This window comes from Drosophila teissieri, chromosome 3L, assembly GCF_016746235.2.
Source record: "Drosophila teissieri strain GT53w chromosome 3L, Prin_Dtei_1.1, whole genome shotgun sequence".
NCBI lineage: Eukaryota > Metazoa > Arthropoda > Insecta > Diptera > Drosophilidae > Drosophila > Drosophila teissieri.
This window is the reverse complement of record NC_053031.1, coordinates 10940852-10942170: the sequence shown is the minus strand read 5'-3', so window position 1 is coordinate 10942170 and position 1319 is coordinate 10940852. Positions and strand designations below refer to the sequence as shown.

Genomic DNA, 1319 nt, shown 5'->3' with positions numbered 1-1319 from the left:
AAGGATAACTGCTCAGTGCCGTCACTTCAGTTATTAAGCCGAAATATTTTTGTCCTGCACTCCATGTCCTGTCATCCGAGTCAGTCAACCGGCCGGCGGCCCATTCAGCCAGCCATTCAGCCATTCTGGCAGCGAGGCAGTGAGGCAGTGAGGCAGTCAGACATTTAGCCAGTCTGCCAATGACAGGACCCTCTGCGGCGACGACTGTCGTCCATCAGAGCCGTGCGTCAGTTGATCACGTTGCCGCTCCACGTGACGATGACAGGGCCGTCGGAATGCCAAAATGCCCAAATGACAGTAAGCCGGAATGCCAGAAGGCCAGAATGCCAGTCGGTGTGGCACACACACTGCCCCGCCCCCACTGCCACAAACTCCGTGGCCATCCGCCCACGGGCATGTTCTGCGGCTCCTGCGTGTAATTGCCGTTGTAATGTCGCCCGACGCGAATATAATTGCTAAAATGTTGCATAAACCGACAGACGTGCGAATGGCCAATGCCCAGGACTCTGCCACTGCCACTGCCACTGCCTGTGCCCCCAACTCCAATGCTGTCCCATCATCCGACTGCGACTCCGGATCAGAGTCCAGGTCGCGGCGACGACACTTTTCCATTTGAATTTAATTTTAATTTACGCCCAACGGCCGACGCTTCTGCTGCTCGTGATGCCCATTGCCATTTTCCGGAAATTGGCAACGGCAATGGCCAGAACATTCCGCATTCCGGACGTGGCCCCTGGCTTTTGGCCCGGTAGTACACATGAAGAAAAAACTTATGCTCATATAAATATAAGATATATACATATTCATTGTCGCATATTGATTGTCGCATATTTATAGTATATATTTATAGTATGTATCTTTAGCTACCTTTTATTACAAACTTAAATTAATTTTCAAAAACTATATCAAATAAATTGTATTCGTCTGTTATTAAATCGTTATAAAATTTGTTTATGATATAATTTTGATATATGTATATAGTCTATGCATTTATAAATAGTAATATATTTTTTTCAATATTTTTCTCTTTGCTAAAATGAAGCTTAGAGTGGCACTGCGGTTCTGGCCACGCTTCTGACCAAATTTGAAAGGGCTGTCCGCACCGTTGAGTTAATGAGAAGAGACATAGGTCGAGAGGAGAAGAGGAGAAAAACAGAGGAGAAAAGGGAGAGAATAAAGGATAGACGGGGCCAAAAAGGGAGAAACCCGTCGACAGACATTTTATGTGCAACCGGCCGAATTGTTAGAAGAACGGCCAGTCTAATTGAAGCGAACTCAAGCAATTAGTCGATGAATTGAAGCAACAACAGTGCCACAAC

The 1319-nt window shown here is 46.3% G+C and overlaps 1 protein-coding gene across 1 annotated transcript; it reads right to left on the bottom strand.

Moving 5' to 3' along the window:
• Positions 1-235: 235 nt before the first annotated feature.
• LOC122618215 lies at positions 236-612 on the bottom strand. The gene is given in 2 exon segments (XM_043794464.1): positions 236-547; positions 550-612. Coding segments are annotated over 2 exon segments (375 nt in total).
• Between the last annotated feature and the right edge of the window lie 707 nt (positions 613-1319).